General features: G+C 45.2%; 1 protein-coding gene across 10 annotated transcripts in view; it reads left to right on the plus strand.

Annotated features, from left to right (window-relative positions):
- The window catches only part of MACF1 (microtubule actin crosslinking factor 1), a 334205-nt gene that overhangs the window by 175227 nt on the left and 139745 nt on the right, over window positions 1-19233 (plus strand). For all 10 annotated transcript variants that reach the window (XM_084816162.1, XM_084816155.1, XM_084816156.1 and 7 more), the window contains 6 exons: window positions 1139-6487; window positions 7420-7569; window positions 9528-9743; window positions 11368-11517; window positions 13184-13411; window positions 17504-17653. In XM_084816162.1, the coding sequence (XP_084672288.1) occupies window positions 1139-6487; window positions 7420-7569; window positions 9528-9743; window positions 11368-11517; window positions 13184-13411; window positions 17504-17653 (6243 nt within the window). The remainder of the gene's footprint in view (window positions 1-1138; window positions 6488-7419; window positions 7570-9527; window positions 9744-11367; window positions 11518-13183; window positions 13412-17503; window positions 17654-19233) is intronic.

Consider the following 19233-nt stretch of genomic DNA (forward strand, 5'->3'; position numbering starts at 1 on the left):
TGGAATTCCTGCATGTTGCGGAGGACCATGGCATGCATTTTAGAGCACCAGTCTAGTTTGCTTGGGAATAGCTGCTCCTGTGTGAATGGGAGTGTCTCCCAAAATGCACTTCTCTGTAGCTGCAACTGTTGGGTGAGATGGGTAATGGTGATAGTTTTGTCCTCCATTATCTATTTTATCACCGAAGATGAATCTGTGACCAGCATCTGAGGACTTTGTTGGGCTCTGATATTTGTAGATTTGGTTCCTGAAAAGTTAACATGGACAACCAGTCCCAGTGTTTCTACCTGCATGTGCAGCCAAATGCACTGCTGCTAGATTCTCCCAGCCTGGGCTTGTTCTAGCCTGGATTTTTGCAGTTTAATGAGTCTGCACTGTGATGCCTTCTGCAGTGCCACGGTGAGGGGAAAGTTGTGCTGAAACCCGGAAGGCCGTCATTTGTGTGGTCAGAAATGGCTTGACAGCATGGCTGCATCTTCTGCCATGGGGCTGCCACTTCCCAGCCAAGTCCAGGGCCTCGTGCCTGTTGTGGGTACTATAACACTACACTCATGGGGAGCTGGTGGAGTCCTTGGGGGGGGAATGTGTGTCCCTCTCGCTCCTTCCCTCTCCCTCTTCCTGTGCTTCACGTGGGCGAACTGCGTTGTGGCCGTTCTGTGCAGTCTGTTTCCGCTCCTTTTGGATCTAAAAACACAATGGGCGCTGTGGGGAGTGCATGGCTGCTGGTCCTGGTGCTTCTTCCTCTATTTTCCATCGATCCTTATGAGGTGCTTTGTGGCTGCTAGGTGCCTCTCGCTGCTTTGTTGCTCTTGATGGGCGTCCAAAATGTCTCAGTGACGCCACATCTGGGTGGCTAGATCGAGCACCAAAGTGTACCGAAAACAACGTACCATCCCCCCGCTCCCATCTGTAACCTTGCTGTGTGGTGATCAGCATTATGTAAATTTCCTACCCATCTGGGGATCTGCTCTCTAGCCTAGTCTTCACTGTATCTTTAGAAGACTGAGACATCCTTGGACTTGGAGTGCATTAAAGTCAACTGTGTCTGCATTAAAACCTACTGGTTTCTTTGGTCCTCAGTTCTTGTGCTCTCTCTCTCTCTCTCTCTCAATCTCCCCCAACCCCCTTCGTTCTCTAGGGAACTGAGACTGTTGCAGGAGTGCTAGACCTTGGCACGATGGAAGTCTTACCTGTTTTGGGGGCCATGCAGAAAGGTCTTCTAGACCAAGAAACAGGCCTTCTGCTGTTGGAAACCCAGGTGATCTCAGCTGGCCTTCTGGTTCCCAATACCAGTGAAAAGCTCCCTCTGACGGAAGGCCTGGCAAGAGGCATCATAAACTGCAGGACCTACCAGGTGCTGCAGGAACTGCAGAGTGCCATCCAGTTGGTAGACAATACTGACCTCAAATGCAAGCCATTTCTTCCTGTTGTGGTTGCAATAGAGGATGGAACAATCAGCGAAAGCATTGGACTAAGAATCTTAGAAATGCACCTTCTCACCGGGGGGTTCATAGACCCTTCCAGCCATGGGAGAATTGGTTTAGAAGAGGCTCTTCAAAGAGGTATCATTACCACACATCTTCATGGGAAGTTGACATCTCACCTGAGATCTTGCAGTGCTTTGATTGACCCCAATTCAGCCAAGAAAATTAGCTGGAATGACCTGATGCAGCAGTGCATCATTCACGAAGAGACGGGACTAAGGCTACTTCCAGTTAAACAGCTAGCAGGTGGGATGGTGAGCTTAAAATCAGGCCAGAAAGTGAGCATCTTCCGTGCAGTTCAGGAAGGGCTGATAGAGAAGCAGGTAACAGTGAGGTTACTGGAAGCCCAGCTCTTTGCTGGTGGCATTGTGGACCCTAAAAGTGGCTACCGATTGACTGTGGAAGAGGCTGTAACACATAATTTGATTGACCAAGATCTGGCTTGTGCCCTTCTGGTCCGACAGCTACGGACAGGGGGCATTATAGATGCAGTTACAGGAGAGAGGCTTTCACTAGATGAAGCAGTAAGGAAAGACTTGGTCACATCAAGAATTGCTGTGGTGATCCTGGAATCCCTTTGGTCATTTATGGGTCTTCTGTGGCCTGAGTCAGGTGAGATTCTCTCTGTTGCAGATGCACTGGAGCAGGGTATCCTGTCTTCTGAGTTAGCCCGTAAGATTCTTAGCAACAGGCAATGCATCAGGGCACTTTTTATACCAGAAACCAGGGATATCCTGCCTTGGCACAAAGCTGTTGACTGTGGGATCCTGAACAAAGGTGATGTCAAGAAACTAAAATCAACCTACCTTCCTGACATCATGCCACATATGCCCTTATCAGACTCACCAAGCAGACTCAAAAGGAGCAGCCCTTTCTCAGATAGCCCAGCACAGCATGAGGACCAAAGCAAGTGCCCACTAAGAAGCTATGAAGAAAAAATATTGTTTTATTTGATGACCCACAGCTATGTCAACATCCACAATGGCCAAAAATTGCTTCTAGTAGATGGGGAGCTAAGCAACCTTGCTGAAATCCTTCTGCAGGCACAAGAGAATGGGTCTAACACTCACCCCTTAGAAGCTAGCAAAAACCAACCCCAAGAATGGGATGAGGAAGAAGGGAAGACTGCAACTGTGGAAGCTGAACCTTGTAATGAATTAGTTTTGGAGGAGCTCAAATTTAACTCATTTGCATCAGAAAAAGAGCTTGAAAGAAATCTGCCATCGGACATTTGTCCACCTACTGAAACGACTGAAATGGAAATTGGATATCTTCCAGTGCAAGATGCAGAAAGAAGTGTGAATGTGAAGAAGCAGGGGTGTGAAGTGGTTCGTGTGGGAGGCTTTAAAAGTGAAATGGATGACCTCAGAAGGGAGCAAGGACTGATGATCATCCAGAGCAGGAGTGAAATGCTATTGTGCAAATCCATGAAGGACTCCAGCTTTGAAATAGAATCTCCAAATATGGAGGTCACATGGGAAGATGCTAAGTTTGCAAAACAACCAGCAGAAGAGGAGAAGATGGTTTTGAAAGAGCAGGAGAGAGTCTCTGAAATCAGAAGAAATGAAGTTGAAAAAGAAAACAATATGTCTATTGGTGATTTTGAGAAGGCAGAAGAATCTCAAAACTTAAAGGAGAATGCTTTGGAAGAGGTGACCCTTGCAGCAATAAATGGAGAGGCTGAGGCTATGAATCGGTTAAATATAGAAAAAGTGAAAAATGGGTCAATCGACAGCTTTCTTTACCAAGTTGAAGGGAAAACTACAGATGAGCATATTAAGGAAAGACAGTTAGGCACAGAAGGAAAAGTGGTTCATTTCCATCAAACTGATAGTTCTGTATTGCCAAAACTGTCCACAGAACTGGGAGAAGATGACACTCTGAATACGTTGCTAACACAGCTCCAGGCTGGTGGCATAATTCATGAACAGACGGGGAAGAAGATGCTCCTGGATGAGTCCATTGCCTGTGGAGTTGTGCCCAGCCATACAGCCGTCAAACTGCTGGGCAAGATGAAAATGTTCGGTGGCTTTTTTGATGCAGAGACCTGTGAATCATTAACTACTGAAGAAGTAATCAGCGAAGGACTGATGGATGAGAAACTTCTGCAGAAGGTGCTGGCCTCTGATCAAGCCATAAGTGGTGTTATAGACCCACTTAGCAAAACCATTTACTCCATCAAGGATGCATCTGAGGTTGGTCTGTTGGACAAAGAAACTGCTGCAAGAATTCTGGAAGGGCAGGTGGTTACTGGTGGAATTGTTGACTTCAAGCGTGGCAAGAAAATGTCAGTCACATTGGCTTCCAACCTTGGCCTTATACAGCAACCCATTCAAGAAGATCTTAAGAAGCTAGAGAAAGCCTCTAAGGGGAAAGGCATTGATGATGCAACCAGAGAGAAACTAATTGCTTTGCAGGCTGAAATAGATGGTATCTTAGATCCTAAAACTAAAGAACCTTTGACAGTCACCCAGGCTGTAGAAAAGGGACTTCTGGCCAAGGAGAAAGCCTTTCAACTCCTGACCAAGCAGATAGCCAGTGGAGGAATCCTTCACCACAAGACAGGCATGAGGCTTCCAGTAGAAGCTGCTATGGAGCATGAATTGATTGACCAAGACTTCTACGAAGATCTCAGAAAGGCAGAAAGTGTGTGCCTGCAGAGGCATATTCATCCAGAAACGAAGGAACTCATATCCTTACCTCAGGCCATATCCCTTGGACTAATCAGCTCAGATTTCCAAAGCAAGATTCAAGGGATACAAGCCTCAACCGGAAGTATATTTGACCCTGTCTCTGGCCAGAAAATTACATTGACTAAAGCTGTGAAGGAAGGGTTATTGCTCAAGCCGATTATGGAAAAAGCAATGGCATCCTCTGAAATGAAGCATGCAGCCATTCAACCAGAGAGCTGTAGATTGGTTCCCTATTCAGAATTGGTCAGGGAAAGCAAGATTGACATTGAATCAGGGCTGAGATATTTGGAGGTTGTTCCCTTTCGAGACCTCAAAGATGAAGTGACCGGGAATGTACTCTTGTGTTCTCAGGCAGTTAAGCTTGGCAAAGTAGACCCATTGCTTGCTTTGAGGTTGTTGCAGGTTCAGGCAGACACAGGTGGCATCATAGAAACTTCTACTGGCCAAAGGTTGTCGCTGGCATCTGCTTTGGAACGAGAAGTGGTGGATGAAGATACAGCTAAAGTCATTGCTGTTAATCAGCTCTTGACTGGAGGAATTGTTGGTGCTGAGAGTGGAGAACGAATAACATTAGAAGAGGCCATTGAAAAAGGATTAGTCAGCACAAAATTAGTCAGCGCAATTGAAGAAAGTGTTCCAATAACTAACAGTGGATCTGGACATGAAGACTTGGAAGAACATGAAGGTTACCAGCCACAAAATGGTATGTCAAAGGCTGAAATATTGGCCATTTGTAAAAATGATACTGAGAGTAATGTTGAAAAAGTGCTATCTGAAGCAATGGATTGCAGCACATCTGAAGACACCACTACTGATTCTTCAAAAATAATTCAGGAGACGCTGGAAGAGTTTGGTGAGACAGTACTGCCCTCCCTTCCTCTTACTTCTGCCGTGGACAGTTTAGCTAGTCAACTTTTAGGGGAAGGGATGCTGACACCTGAGCTTGCCTTAATGTTAGACCCACTTGAAGCTGCAAGAGTGAAGAGCCAGAAAAAAAATGTTAGGAGGAAAAGTAAATTGAAGGGGAAAGAGCTCTGGGAAGTAGAGTTAGAAAAGCAAGCAGAAAGTGATCAAGTGATTGAAAAGAAATGGAAAGGAATTGCATCTCAGGAGGATGTAATGATGAACCAGATCATTAATGGGGACCAGGAACAAAAATGTTCTCAGGAGGAGAGTGATAGTACAGCCATTGTCCTCGAGGTAGCTCAGGGAACCATCTGCTTAGAATCTCTGGGGGTAGCAGCATCACAGGAACACAGTTCTGTAGGTCAGGAAGAAAAAGTTGACATAAATTCTAAAGTATCTGCCACAGTTGCTGAGTCCAAGAAGCAGGCCTTGGATAAAATATTGCTTGGGGAAGCCAAAGTTGAACTACCAAGCCCAGGAACTGAAGTGAGAGCCCAGGATCTTAGCACTTTAGAAAGTACTGATGTGAAAACCACCAAGAAGAAGAAAGCAAAAAAGAATAAAAAGCAGGTTGCTGTCCCAGCAGAATCTTCCCAAGAGAGACTGTCTCTTTCTATCCCAGATTCCAAGGAAACATTGATGAGAAGGATTGAGGAGTTGACCTCCGGTGTTAGAGAATCCATCCAGGAGAATATATCTGGCAGGGTGATGAGCAATCTGGTCACACCAGAACAAGCTGAGGTTAAGAGACAGGACCAGCAAGCATTTACAAAAGAAAAAAAGGAAGTCAAAGTTAAAGAGAATATCACAGATGACCAGAAAGTGAACACTGCCCCCAAAACAGATGAATCCAGAAAGTTAACTGAACAAGATATTAGATCTTACCAAGAAGGCTTGGTAGTGATAGATATGCTGGAAGAAAAAGTATCTCAAGAAAAGACCCCAGAACCATTTATGGCCAAAGACAGGATACCCAATGTGAGTGCCATGGATGACACAGAATCCTTTGGGCCTTCTGAGCCGAAGACAGAGGTCCTGCAAAGCAGAGAGATTCTAGAGGGGAAGATAAGTTGTTATTCTTCTTTGCCATTGCTCATAGAAGAGGCTACAGTCCAGGAGGTGGCAGAAGGAAATGTCAGCACTGATGTTAAAGCACTGTCCATGGCCAAAGGAACAGAGGAGATGTGGCAAGTTGATTCTAAAGAAGGCACGACAACTGGGCCAGTGGCACAGATCCTGCGAGAGAATGAGTTTCTGGACGGCAAGAGTGATTACTCTAGAACACCACGCGTGCAACAGGATGCAGTCCTGAAAATGACCAGAGAAGGCGAGAATGCTGGTGAACCCCCCTGCATGGATGAAGATGGGGAAGAGAGATGGCACGATACCCCCAAACCAGCCAAGGTAGGTAGCCTTATTAAACTAAATCTATGGGGCATGTATGCACAGTTAATGAGCTAGCTAGATGGCTGAAGTGAGTATCTCTCTCTGCAGGCAAGATAGCCTGAAGGGGCAAGCTCTTCCCCTTGGGGCAGCCCTTGACTGGCTTCTGGGAAGGGACCGACCAAGGAAGGTTGTGTGGGGGGGTGATTTTTCCCTATGTACAGGCTGGACTTGCTCCCAAACATGCGCCCTCCCATGGGAGAGGACAGCACACTCCCAGCATATCATCTGGCAGACTGATAGGTGGCTCTTTTGCTAGCTGTTAATCAGAAGGTGACTAGGAGGTGATAAAACCTCCCAGAGGCCTCTGATTTAGCTATCCTGCTGAGATCACTGCAGCTTTGTTGTTGTTTTAGTTTATTAGTTATTTCAATAATTTTTTTTCCTGCCTTTTAGTCTGAATCAACAATTCAGAAGACAGCTCACAGATTTAAAATAAAATATCGTAGCATTGTAAAAGATCCATCGACGTTGCAACTACCCAGTAATAGTGATAAGATTAGCACTAAAATCCTAAAACAGGCAACAGTGCAGTTAAAAGGACAGCAGAGACGAGTGTCTGCCAAACCCAAATGCAGCCAAAGGCTGCCCAAAAAAATCTTAACTAGATGTCAGAAGGTAGACAGTGAGGGAGACTGATGAGCCCCTCTTGGGAGAGACTCCCAGAAGACAAGAACAACTATGAAAATCTTACACAAGTTTTACAAAATAAGCTTTTATAAAAGCTTACCTGGAGAAAAAACTAATTGTGCTACTGTCACAAGCAGTAAACGTTTATAGCTAGGACTATGCAAAGAGAAAAGTAGAAGATTGCTTTGCTTTGTGTATCTCCTGAATCTGATGCACAGGCCCCCCTGAATCTGCAGCCAGTGTTCAATGTCTTGACCCCACAGGCTCTGTACAGCAAACAGCTTTGCCTTGACTATGATGAGAAGTTGGTGGTGTTGCTGTCCAGGGTGCGCGACATTGAGATGCGCATCCAGCGGGTTCAGCTTGCAGAACTGAACTTGGCAGCGCTGCAGGACCAACTTCGCCAGGCAATGGTAAGAGGAGCTGCTGCCTTAGCTTTCATTTGACCGTTCCCAAGGTCTTCAGAGGCCAGTTCCCCAGTGGGGCTGTGGTGCGGAGGGTGGGATTGTAAAAGAGGGGCCTGTGCATGTCTGCTCATCATCAGCTTGAGAGCTTCCCAGGGACATCTGGCTGTGGCCACTGTCAGAGAAAGAATGCTGGACTAGGTGAGCCCTCTGCTGGGTCCTGATGGTTCTTCTGTTTCTAGCTCATGACGACCGCAGGATCTGGCCTTCACTGGACTGTTATTGGGATGCAAAGTTATTGGCTGGCTTTTTTGAACATGAGCATGAGGGAGAACTTTAAGAAGATCTAAAAGATGTTAATTATGCACAACTGTGCATGTTTGTCAGTTGAGAGAACGTTGGGCCAGGGAGGCAGAGGTTAAAATCTTGGCTCAGCCAAGGGCTTTGGTTTTAGTTGTGCTAGACTTCTTCAGTTGTGCCTGTCTTGGTATGTGACAAATATGGCAAAACAAAATTAATTCTCATCCATGGATGTCTGTGCTAAGCCAAATTTTCTAGAGTTGGAATGCTTGGCCTCAATTGGGAGAGGAGGGGTCAGTGAAGGAGGAGGTGAAGCTGCCTCCACTCTTTCACATGGGTAGGTGGAACTTACCAGAATTCTTTGAAGCTCTCTCTGGTGGGTGGTGAGCATTTTAGGCTAGATTCCCAAGAATACCTTGTACCAAGGGGCCTTTTGCAGGGCGTTCTAGGATATCTAAAGTGACGGCTGCTAGTCAGCCAGAACTTTAAAGGGTTCCGGTAACTTTCACCCCCTCCTGAAATCACCAAATTCCCCCCCCCTTTCACAGTGAATGGGGCCATGAAATTAGTAATGGGATATTTTGCCCAGTCCTTGTCCACGCGGCACACCATCAACCTGGGCTGGAGCTATACGTCACAGGCAACGTGTGCCTGCCACCAGAACCAGCCCCTTGTTTCCTTTCAAGGATATGACATGCTGCAATTTCCCACTCCTGCTTTACTTCACTGGCTTCTGATTTGACGGGCGGGAGGGAACCTTGCAGTGCAGCTCTTCAGTTATTTTTGTTGAATTGAGAGAGAACGAGAGAGAGAGGGGAAACTGATGTGTGCAGGGGCTTTGATTTTGGTCGCAGTCACATTTCATCTGTCTAGTTCTCATCTCAGTGGGTGCCTTTGGGAGTGTGTGTTATTTTAGGAATCTAGGCATGCTCTGGCTCAGTCTAGTCCAGTTGTAGCCGCATCCTCCAAGGTCTCCTGGGAATGTCATTTCTAGCACCTTCCCAAAGCCATGGCCATCAGGGCTCTGATTCATTGCAGCTGAAGCCCTCCTAGGCAAGTGCCACATGCTTCACCAGTTGCATGACGTTTCCAGTAAATGTGTTGTGAAATGGGGGCTGGAGGCAGGAGAAGTATGGGTACAATAGGAACCAAAACAGGTAAACCAGTTTGAAGCTGGTTTGGGTTGTGAATGTGCCCTTTGCCTCAATTTCTACGTGGCAATTGCTATTGATCCTTTCCACAGCACTTGTCATTTTTTTTGTAGAGTTATTTCAGTCTTCCTTAAGTTATATCCTTACACCAATGCTGTTGTGGTCAGCCACTCTAGGTGAAGGAGGCAGAGCGAGTGTGGTGTGCCTAAGTTCATGGTCAATATAAAACTTGAACTCAGGACCCTTCTATCTATATCCAACAATTTAGCTGGGTCACAGTTGGGATTTTCACTCTCACTTGATTCAGCTCTTTAGCCAAGATCTTGCTTCATGCTTGGATGATGATATGAGGGCAAAAGATGTGAATTCTACTGCTTGGAGAGGATTACCATGACCTGGAAAGAGTTAAAAAGTCTTAAACAGATGGGGGGAGAGTGAGGCTCAGGTTTGTTCCAGCTTTGGAAGTTGCTTTGTCTTTCTTATAGTTTGGCTTAACAGCCTCTTCTTGCCCTTTAGGCCTTGGACATAGAGCTGAACAACCTGTCAGCTCCAGTAAATCAGGATCTGGAAACAGTGAAAGGGATTGTGGCCAGACCTCCCCAAGAGGTCCCTGAGCAATTACTGAAAGCTTTGGAGAAAGACGCCAAGAACCTTCAAAAGTCTTTTGGCTCTGTGACTGAAGTCTTGGCCTCTTGGCTGCTAAACCTTCGCACTGCAGCGGAAGCAGAAAAGGTACTTCATTCCTTACAGCAGAGATGTTTAGTCACCAAATTTGGTGCTTCTTAAGCCAAGGAATTACCATTTTTATTCAAAGGAAGTTCCTATTTTATGCAAGAGGATTTTTTTTGTGAAACACAGGACGCTTCCCGACACTTGGACTATCTCTAGAAAAGTTAGACAAGGGAACAGGGACATACACACAGATGCACTCACGCCCACACTCACACGCATACCCTGCATGAGCCTAGATAGAGGTTACAGCCTCAGTTTCTCTTTAACATGCTATTTTTCTGTACGTAGGGTGTTTTCCCTTGTGGGGAGCGCATCAACATGTGCAAACCAGCATGCTGCCCCCCTCTGCTGCCTCTGCAGTCTAGGAGAGGCATTACCATTTGACTCTGATGATTATATAAACCAAGCAGTGGCCAGCTGGGGGCTTGCCGGGGGTCTCTGCTCCTGAGATAATTTCATGAGGCCTTGCTAAACTTTAACCAGAGCATGCTAAATATTGTGCACAGTTTCCCCTCATAAAGACAATGAAAATGTATTAAAGTTTTTAAGAGTTATATTCCACAATTAATCTCTGTTTTGTATGTAAGTTGTCAATGAACATATGCTAAGCCAAAGCGTAGGAGCTCCGTCATTGGTGAGCCCTTACTGCTAGGTGGTTGCAGCTTTATTTGCAGCCAAACCATCATGGGGAGCAGAGAGGGTTAGAAAGTGAGGCTAAACATGTGTGCAGGACTGTTATGTGCAAAGCATAGTCTGGTCCCCATAAATACAGAAGTGGTTTGTTCCTTTGATAAACACACACCCTACTAGCATAAGGTATTTGTAGGAATTCTGCTGTTTGGCTGTTTCTACACAGTCACAACTTTGGTGCGGTAAATGTGCAATTGTGTCCCATTCCTTTCTTGAAGTGTTCAAATCTCCCTTCAAGGTAACACAATTGTTGTGGGAATGTTGCTACTATCTGAGTTATCTTCAAAGTGTGAACCTGGTCACTGCTACTTCCCTGTGTTATTTTTTTAATGGAGCACCGTCTGTTATCTTCTGAGCTGCTGCTAATTTTAAAGGAACTCCATACAAAAAGTGAGGAGGATGCACACATCACTTGGGGAAAACTCCAAATATTTGAGCCATGCCTGGACTTTGACCTGCACTTGGGCCTTTCTCCGAACACACTCCGTATGGACCATGTGCATCTGTATTTGTGGCCAGCTCATGTGGCTAATTTTTGTAGTGGAAGAGTCACTGTGCAAGGGGATTCTTCCCTCAGTATTTCCCTTACTGTCCATGTGGCAAAAATGTTCTTGAGAAAGACATCCCAATGAGGTAACAGAATTTTCTTCACCTGCTGAAAAATACTTGTATTGTAGCATTTTTTTCAGAATGAGATAACTAGTTGTTTTTTTTTCACTACCTGTGAACTTTTTTTATCACATCCTGAGGGAAGAAGACATCTTTTGGCCACAGTTATGCTTCAGAAATAGGTCTATGTTCTGTATTAGTCCATAATCTTGGTGCCTGTGAACTAAAATGGCAATTTTTGTTAAGGGCTGACATCTTTGGTTAACCTTGGTTTGCCCTTTTGTTCAGATTCTGGTTTTAATCATTATTTCTGTTTTGTTTTGAGGCTAAAATCCTAACACAGCATGGAAAGCTCCAGAGCAAACTGCAAGAGCTGCTGAGCTGGGTGTTTGACACTACGCAGTTTCTCAACGGTCTTGAATCCCACAGCACAACTGATGCCAGCAGCTTGAATTCCTGCCTTCAGAGCTACATGGTAGTCATAGCAACACCTGACTGGGAGGGAGGGAGGCAAGTTCCCACAGGGAGAAGTTCCATTAATCATACCCCTCTCCTCTCATGTTTTGTGGCTGTCCCCACCATGGTAGGGAACTTAATTTCTGTGCCTTGTGCCCTTGGGTGCTGTCACTTTCGGCCTACTGTCTCAGTCCACGCTTTCAGCTGTGAAGTGCAGTATCCTATCAGCTATTCAATATTTGCAGAAAGCACCTGGTTTGTTTATACTGAAGGCAGCTTCTCAAACTCATTCTGGTGCCCTTTTCAGCATTGTAAATAACAATTATCAATGTAAGAATGACCTTAGTGAGTTATATCGGTGGTCTTCTGGTTGGGTGTGTTGCTGACTTCCAAGCCAGATGTTGGAGATGGCAGCCATACTCTTAGCCTGCATCTGATAGTCAAAGGTTGCCTTTTCTGGAAATCATGGTGGATGAAATAGGCGGGGCCTTCCTCTTTCTCCCTCATTCTCTCCTCTCCCTCCCTCCATTATGCATTCCTTGCCCAAGCTGACTCTCATCTATCCTTATTTTCTTTCCCCCAGCATTTTGGCAGGACTCAAGGGTCTCTTCCCTCAGTAGAAATTGAGTTGCCTGGGTGATGCCCCCACACTGGCACACAGAGCTAACTGCATGATGGTGTATGTGCAGGGCTAAAAATAGATACATGATGGCTAGTAGCCCCTGACAGGATTTTCATCCGTGTATTTAAAATTCTAAATAACTGTGTTGTGCCAACAGACATTTCAACAGTCTGTGATTGTCATAAGTTATAACCATCTATGGCCATGAATTCTGCAGATTTATGTGTCATTTGACAAAGTATTTCCTCCTGTTTGTCTGGAACTCTAGAGGGCTTTTTGGTAATGTTTGGTGTGCCTGAACTTTCTACTGGTTCCTCCCAGAACACATGGCTAGGAAGCCAGGCCTTCCCCTGACTGGGGAAATGGTAACCTTACTAGTCAGTTCCTTTCTACTTAAAATAAAATGCTGCTAGGCATTTCCTGCTTCCTTGAGTAGTGAGAAGTTCTAGGGCAAAATGACAGGGTAGGATTTAGTTAGCTCTGGACAAGAGAGAGTTCTGGAGTCTTAGGATTGTCCTTGTAATATGTATTTTATTTTCAAATGTACATGCAGAGCATTCTGGAAGCAAATCAGGACTCCTATAGCAGGCTGCAAATCTTTTTGCCCTGCATCAGGTTCCCAGGGAGAGAGACTCTGTGCCTGAGAGGTGCATCACCTTCAGCCCACTCACAGCTCCAAATTCTCTCTCCCTCTCTCTCTGCCTCTCCCACTAGCTCTGTGTCACCTTCTGAAATCTATCAGGGAAAATATCCTGTAATGATGAAGGGCCATTACAGTTCTTCTGGTTTAAAGTCCCTGGCCGCTCATTCAAGATGACTAAACTCAGAAAAGTGTCCAGCGTATATACCGCGCCCTGCAACTTCAGGGCATGCTGGTGTGAATGTAAAAAAATAAAATTATTTTGAGGCGGTAGCTCTGGATGGGCACTGACATCTGGTAGCCCTGGGCAAAAGTTGCAGTGCTCTGCCTCTTTGAGTTGTATAGTATATGGCAGTATGTGCAGCTTCAAAATAGTTTGTACTGACTATGTTTTTTCCTGTTGCTTTCTCTTGACGCGATCAGGAGCGGAAAAAGCCCCTTGCGGACACTAAAGCTCAACTCGATGCGACGGCCTTTGATATCCAATCTTTCATTTCTGAGCATGCTCAAGACTTGACCCCTGAGCAAAGCAGGCAGCTGCTGAGGCTGCTGAATGAACTGCAGAGGTCCTTCCGGGAGCTTTCCGAGAGACTGGCCGCCCGGGCGGAGGTCCTGCGGGTCTGTCTCCTGCAAGTGGAGCAGACAGATCAGGTGACGGTGGCGGAGCAGCGGCCTCTGCATTTAACAGGGAGTGGCGCGTGTGTCTTTTCTTCTTTAACAAATCAGATGACTTGCCCGCTGCTGTTTGCACCATTTTTAATATGCACCCCTTTGCAATGAAGTCACATCGTCATAACAGTGCATTGGCTGCTTCTGCAACGCAAAGAGAGGCGTCGTTTCTCTGTGTCTCTCTTCCCAGTTCTTTCTTTCTCAGAGAGAGCAGGGGGTGCCTTCCGCTAAGCAAGTACTCAAGGTGGGTGGCCATTCTCAGGGAATGGGGAATATCGGTCCAAGCAGTTTTTGCCATTGCGGTGGGGTTGAATTCCTTCTCCCAACAAGGGAGGCTGGAATGAGGTCCTGGATGAATGCAGGGGAGGGATTTAAAACTGGCACAGTTCAGCTCAAATGCCTTTGGGCGATGTCACATGCATTGTTCTTTTGCTATTCCCCAAAGATGTTTTAAGTGTACACCTACAAATGTAAAGCATGACTGCAACAGATACATTGACAGAAACTTGTATCAGACAAGTCTATTAATCTTGAAGTATTTGGCTGTCAAATATGCCGCAACAAATATATCCTTGGTGGAAAACCTGGGTTTGTTGCTTTGTAACATATGAAATAACCCTGAGGGGTGCTAGATTTTGATATTTTATTGCCCTAGACATTAAGACCCATGTTTTAAGAGCTACGTTGATGTCATGTTTTGAATTGTTATATGTGTGTAAATTTCATGTCAGTTTTGCTGCCCAGAAAATACTGGGTTCAGGACACCCCAATCTTCTCTGTCCTAATGAGGGTTATAAACAAAAAACAAAAAAATAGCCATGAAAGGTGCATGAGAAAAACATCTAAAATCTGCAGTTGGGCAATACCTTTATTAGGATGAATAAAAATGCCACCAAATGGCCACCCCCATTTCTGAAAATATAAAACCTTGCTGTAATTCATATCTTTCTCTTGCCCTGGGAAAAACACACAGGTTCCTAGGTAGACAGAGAGCAGAAGAGAAACATGACCATCTTTATGTTTGCAAAGCCAGGAATTAATTTTATGTAGTGAAATGAAGTAAACTACATCAATGAGGGTTGTAAGCCCTGGGGACAGGGGGTCATTTCTTTATCATGCCTAAGATACAGGATACAGCAGGGCACTTGCCATCTCCCTGTACTGTAGGTCCCAGCATTCCTTGGAATTTGGATGAAGTTAGGGAACCATGACCAGAAAGCCCATTCAAGTTTGTAGTATTCAAACGTACCATACAGAACCATTAGTTTCTTTGGAGGGCCACTTTGAGAATGGGAGATGAAGGCACCCCCCCCCCCCCAGTGTCTGTCTGACTTTTGCCACAGTGGCTTCTCCTTCAACACTCCTCTCTTGCCTCTAGATTGGCATCAGCGGTGAGGGTGGAGCAGGAGATCTCAGGGGCAGGGATGTGGATTTCTGGAAAACTTTGAGTTAGAGTTCCTTCCCAGAACTTTTCTGGAAATGTTTCTGATGCCCTAAATTGATTGGGATCTGATTTAGCATGTTTATTTGACTTCCATTTAGTAAACTAAACTAAAAAATATGCCATTTTAAATGTTGTGTGCTGCATAAATAGCTTAAAAGTTTTTCCAACTAAAATATTTGATTACAGTTGTGCTACAAGTGTGCTTTGTTGATTCCCCCCCCCCCAAAAAAAAAAACCTGTTTACACATAAATAATTCCCTCTAGGTTCAGTGGGACTTACTTTCTGGTAACTGTGTTTAGGACTGGAGCCTTTTTGTGGCTTAAGTGGTCTGTTCAAATAAATTGGAAATTATCTTTGTTGAAATACTCATAAATATTTTATAATGTAACAATAGTATACATTTCCTTACGTTGTTTATGTTTTAAGAAAAAATATGAAGGCAGTGAAAACAGTTAACATACTAATTTTAGCTTGCCCAAACAGCAATACATTTATATTTATTGCATATATAAACATGCTTCCTAAGAATAGCCACCTGAAAAGAACAGTACAGCTTTGAAAGTGCCTAATTTGACTGGTGCTATAGCTGCAGTGGCTTAGTGGTTAAGACACTGAACTGCAGACTGGAAGGTCGGCAGGACAGCAGTTCGAGACCAGAGTGCTGCGTGACCGAGTGAGCTCCCGTCTTCAGTCCCAGCTCCTGCCAACCTAGCAGTTTGAAAGCAAGAAATTGCAAGTAGATAAATAGGTACTGCCTCAGCGGGAAAGGTAACAGCGTTCCGTGCACCTTGGTGTTCAGTCATGCCAGCCACATGACCACGGAAGAGTCTTCGGACAGCGCTGGCTCTTCAGCTTAGAAACGGGGATGAGCACCGCACCCTAGAGTCGGACACGACTGGTTGGGGACACCTTTACCTTTATAGTCATATTATGTTACTATTTTTATATTATTTTTAGAAACTGAAAGTTTGCCCGGGGGGGGCAGATTTCATCCTGGGGGTCCCTTTTACTGGTCCATGATCTAGAGAATGCACAGTGAATATTTTGAGAACACAAAGAGCGCCACCTTTTAAATAAGGGCCAAAACTAGACGTGATGCTAAGTGTGTCACTGAAGACGTCAGAATTTTTTTTAAATTAACAGCCAGGGGCGGGGTGTGTATGTGTGTGTGTGCGCGCCAATGTGAGCTCTTTTTTCCCCAGGGCTAATAGCAGCATGATAGACAGCTGTTTTTCATCTGGATCACAACTGGGGGAGGGACGAGTTAAACCTCTCCTGCCCATGTGATGTGACCTTGATTAAAAAAAATCCCCCCTTCAGCTGTTAATAATAATTAAAAAAAAACACTTCATGTGCCTCTGGGTTTAGCATCAAGTCTATTTCTGCCCGTAAGAAATGCACCTTGGCAGAGCCCTCCACCCTCCATGCTTGCTCAGTATATCCAGTTCTTGCAGCCCCTGTAACTGCATGCTCTTCCTTTCTCCTTCAGGCACTATTAATACAAGTAATGTTCTGTTTAACAGTTGTTGTTCTGTAATGTGTGCCTGTTCTGCCTCTTGTCTTTGTGTGTATTAACCAGTTTGCTTTGCCTTTTCAGATTCAGTGTACTCTCATCCCTAATGTGAGAAGATCTCATTATGCTGCTGAAGAGTGCTTTTTAGGAGTGCTCTTTTTCCCCCTCCTCAAACTGCTTCTGTTGTTTGGCTTAAAGACTGTCAGAGAAAAGCACTTTCTGTCGTTTGGCACAAGTTTGTATGTTTTGATCGTAAGGCGCCAGGGGAAAGAGAAATTGCACATTAGCTGAAAGAAGGATGGTCTGGGGTCACACATCATGCTCAATTGCTCCAGTGATGCTCTGTTTGCTGTACACCAAGAGGATAATCTAGGATTGGGTTTGGTGCACTGTCCAAAACACTCTCTCTCTCCCCCCAGTCCCTCTCCCAATTGTTTCTTGGGTTACAGCAGTTCTGCAAGATCATCTGCTGTCTCACTATTCCCCAGATACCTTTGGTTCATGAGACTGGAATGGAAAAATGAGGCTGCAAGGAAAAGTTGGGCTAATTGCTTTCCACTCCCGGTGGCATAAACTGGACTGGCTTTTGCCATAATGGTTTTCCCCTCAGTGGGAGAAAAAGACATGAAAAATGTTACCTTGGTATGTAAAATTGACAAGGATTTTTCAGGAAAGGTCCAGAAGGAGGAGAGCAGATTCCTACCACTCCTCTTTCATTCCTACAGCATCCCTACAGATTTTGCCATCCGTTTCTCAAGTGATAATTCATCCATCAGGGAAAAGCCATTGGGTCAACACCAGTCTTTGATGAATGGGCTGCTATACATGAATGAAAGAGAAATTAAGGCAGAAGAAAATATTCAAATAGCAAATGATCCAATTTTAAGCAAGTTGCATTCTGTTGTTCTAGACCATGGAATGAAAGCCCTGTCTAGAGCAAAAGTAAACAGTGGCAGGTGAGAGAGAGAAAGTGGGGCAATGTATCTTGTAGGCCATTGACTTTTCCTGCTAAAGTGCTTTGTGTTTTGACACTTGTTTGACTTGTATTTGTGGCTTTAATGGTTTAACTGATGGGTATTAACAGGCTTGATTTTTAAACTCCCAATTTCTAAATAGACACTCCAAGAACAGCAAGCAATACGTAGCCAGAAATTGGAGGAATTGTGCACCTGGATGAATCAGGCCGAGGCCCGGTTGCTGGATCCACAGGAAGTAACTGGAGAAGGGGAACTCTCAGTGCTGGAACAGAGGCAGACCAGTGTGAAGGTAGGCACGTGATTACAGGAATAGTTTTAGAGTGAGGGTGTATGTAAAGGCTCAGTCACTGAGATGAGCCTCCCTTGATGATCTCTTAGAAACTTCAGCTGGTGTGGAAGGTAGCAGCTTCTTCTTGTGATCAGACTCAGACTCTCTTATGCCCACATATCTAACCAGCATCTGCACTGATGTTCTGTTATCTCACAGCCACAACTCATCTACAAGCTGTAGTGATGGCCACCAATTTGGATGGCTTAAAAAGGGCGTTAGACAGATTCATGGAGGTTAAGGCTATCACTGGCTATATGCTACCTCCAGTATCAGTGGCAGTATGTTGGGGAACATGAGCTATTGCACTTATTTATTCATTTCATTTCATTTCATTTCTATACTGCCCAATAGCCGAAGCTCTCTGTGCGGTTCTCAAAAATTAAAACCAACAAGCACACAGTAAAACAATATAAAATGTAAAAACATTAAAACCACAATGTAACAATACAACCAGAATAAAACCAGTGTAAAACCTAGCAGCAGTGCAAAGATTTAAGATACAGATTTAAAACAGCAAAGCTAAAAGTCTAGAATGCTAAAATGCCTGGGAAAATAAAAAGGTCTTCACCAGGCGCTGGAAGGGGTACGATGTAGGTGCCAGATGAACTTCACTAGGGAGCTAATTCCACAGCTGGGGTGCCACAGCAGAAAAGGCCCTCCTCCTAGTAGCCACTCGCCTCACTTCCTTTGGCATGGGCTCACAGAGGAGGGCCGCTGAGGATGATCTTAAGGTCTGGGCAGGCACATATGGGAGGAGGCGATCTTTCAGATAACCTGGCCCCAAGCCGTTAAGGGCTTTGAATGTTATTACCAGCACTTTGAATCGGGCCCAGAAATTGACTGGCAGCCAGTGCAGCTGGAAAAGTACTGGTGGAATATGAGCTCGTTGGCCAGTCCCTGTTAACAATCTTGCTGCCCTATTTTGGACCAGCTGAAGTTTCCGGACCATTTTCAAAGGCAGCCCCATGTATAACGCATTGCAGTAATCCAGACGAGAAGTTATCAGAGCATGGATAACTGTAGCTAGGCTATCTCTGTCCAGATAAGGGCATAGTTGGTATACCAGCCTAAGCTGATAAAAAGTGCTCCGTGCCACTGAGTTCACCTGTGGCTCAAGTGACAGTTCTGGGTCCAAGAGCACCCCCAAACTACGAACGTGATCTTTTAGGGGGAGGGCAACCCCCTTCAGACCAGGTTACTGTGCCCAGGCACTGATTCAGAAAGAGCCACTGCCTCCCCTGGTTTTGATGAAAAAGAGAGGTAGAGCTGGGTGTCATCCTCATATTGATGGCACCTCAGCCCACATCTCCGGATAACCTCCCCCAGCGGTTTCATGTAGATGTTTTATCCCCAAAACTATTTTATCCCCACAGCATGGGGGATAAAATAGAGCCCTGTGGAACCCCATGGTATAATTGCCATGGCACAGAGCAATAATCCCCCAGCACCACCTTCTGGAGTTGGACATCTAAGTGGGAGCGGAACCACTGCAGTGCAGTGCCTCCAACTCCCAACCTAGACAACCTATCCAGAAGGAT

The sequence above is a fragment of the Heloderma suspectum genome, chromosome 10, assembly GCF_057233095.1.
Source record: "Heloderma suspectum isolate Gila_16-S chromosome 10, 16-S_ref, whole genome shotgun sequence".
In the NCBI taxonomy this organism is placed as follows: Eukaryota; Metazoa; Chordata; class Lepidosauria; order Squamata; family Helodermatidae; genus Heloderma; species Heloderma suspectum.